Source organism: Kryptolebias marmoratus, linkage group LG7 (genome assembly GCF_001649575.2).
Source record: "Kryptolebias marmoratus isolate JLee-2015 linkage group LG7, ASM164957v2, whole genome shotgun sequence".
Classification (NCBI taxonomy): Eukaryota; Metazoa; Chordata; class Actinopteri; order Cyprinodontiformes; family Rivulidae; genus Kryptolebias; species Kryptolebias marmoratus.
In genome coordinates, this window is record NC_051436.1 from 25,106,453 (window position 1) to 25,108,354 (window position 1,902).

At 38.3% G+C, this 1,902-nt stretch overlaps 1 protein-coding gene across 4 annotated transcripts in view; it reads right to left on the reverse strand.

The window, feature by feature from the left end:
• The window catches only part of clcn5b (chloride channel, voltage-sensitive 5b), a 56,730-nt gene that overhangs the window by 28,354 nt on the left and 26,474 nt on the right, over positions 1-1,902 (reverse strand). For all 4 annotated transcript variants that reach the window (XM_037976412.1, XM_037976409.1, XM_037976410.1 and 1 more), the window contains 2 exons: positions 1,046-1,218; positions 475-574 (listed from right to left, as the gene is read on the reverse strand). In XM_037976412.1, coding sequence (XP_037832340.1) covers positions 475-574; positions 1,046-1,218 — 273 coding nt within the window. The remainder of the gene's footprint in view (positions 1-474; positions 575-1,045; positions 1,219-1,902) is intronic.

A 1,902-nucleotide genomic window follows, 5' to 3' on the forward strand; every position in this document is an offset into this window, starting at 1 on the left:
CTACAGAATAGAAGTCCAGTTGTTTTTGTTTTTTAACTTTTTTTGAATTTACCATGGCCTGGATGACTGAGAATCTACACCAGCATACTGTATGTTGTTAGCACTGTTAACTTTCTGTACATGAAGAGATGCTTCCAGCTACTTAATATGTTTAAAACATGCCAGAAGAGTGTTTACTTTGAAGTAGTTTAAAAAAAATCTAATACTGACTGTAAAACCTAAATTTTACAAAAACAATGTCCAATCATGTAAACACTGTATTTAGTTTGGATTTTTCCAGTGTAATTTGTAGGTGTACATGCGCTTATTGGCAAACATTTCTTTGTATTTCTGAATTTAAGTGCAGGTTTTAAACATCAAGTTGATCAAACTCGAATTTAACTGAATGCTTTTCTAGAACACCAAACAGAGAGAAATATTTACTCACAACTGAAAGAAAGTGAATAATGGTGAAAGGATGTGTTTGTACTGTACCTGCCATCAGCCCCACCAGCAGCATGAGCAGCCACCCAGAAAAGGCATCGCTGACACTGTGCAGCAAAGCTACAGTCGACTGTCTGCTCTTATTAGTGATCTGTAAGCATCCACAATATAAAGTTAGAAATCTTTACCAATTTATTGGCCTGCAAATTCTGCAAAAGCTTGTTTTTTTAACTTCAGTGGTAACAAAGTACATTATTTAAATAAATTCCAAATATTTAATTGGCCTACATATCAGGTAACTATATTTAAAAAGCAGAACTTGTTGAGATGAGGAAAAAAAAAACTGAACAGTTACAATTAAGTAAATATATTTCATGCTTTGTAGAGACTCTTTTTCCTACATGTGGTTCTTTTGCTGCAGTAAAACAGATTTTCCTCTCCAGGATCAATGAAGATGCATCTTCACTGCTTTAGTAGCACCATTGAGACAAGTGCACATGCTTTCAAAAGACCAAAGTAAATGATTCTTTATATTGGATAACTCTTCTATTAAAACATTTTGACTCTGTTTTCTTTAAAAAAAACAAACAAAAAAAAAACATTCCAACGTCTTTCTCTGTACCTCCCTGTGTCTGTCCCGGTCCTTGCTCTTCTCTCTGACCCAGTCGATGGTATTGAAATCTTCATATGTTCCCACTCCAGGCAGCGGGTCCTCCAGAGGGTCCACAAGCTTTGTGGGGCCACTCCCGTTCATCCCGGCTGCTCTACTGCTGCTGCTGTACTTATCATATTCAGCTGGGAGGAAAATACAGAGTCACACAAGGTGGAGAAGAGAAAGAGAGAAGGCCCACAGACCCATAAACATTTTCACACAGCAGGATAGAAGATCTTGGCAGTTTTCCCACAAACACACACACACATACTAGATCTGTATCTAATAGTGTTTTTCCATTAGATGATGCAGTATGTAGAGCTCTACTTGGCAAATGTCTTCCCTCTTTCATTTTCTCCTGCAGATAGCACCATCTCAGTGTTTAAAGCTGCAGATCAACACGTCCCTGGATGTGTCTGTTTAGTCTGCTACATTAATTCACCAAAGGCAACTTACAAGTGAAGAGAATAATAAAGCCATTATTGCAGTGCATCAGCTAGTTACAAATTCCTCTGTACTTCATAACAAACTACAGAAAAATCTGTAGCCTAAATGGTTTAATGAAGCATTTATGAGAACTCTTCTCAATTAAAAAACGCAATTTTGTCAGTATTCTGTTAATCAGTGTGGATTGAAGGACACTGCACTGCGAGTTCCCTTTCAGTCGATTCACTCGGTACAACATATGTACTATGGGATATCACGCTCCCGCGTGTCCTGGCTGAAGACACCTTTAATCACGCCTTTAGGCAAATGACGTGATGACGTGATGACGACAAGTGACGGGCCCCGCCTGCACTATGTAACTGTCCGTCATCACAGTCATT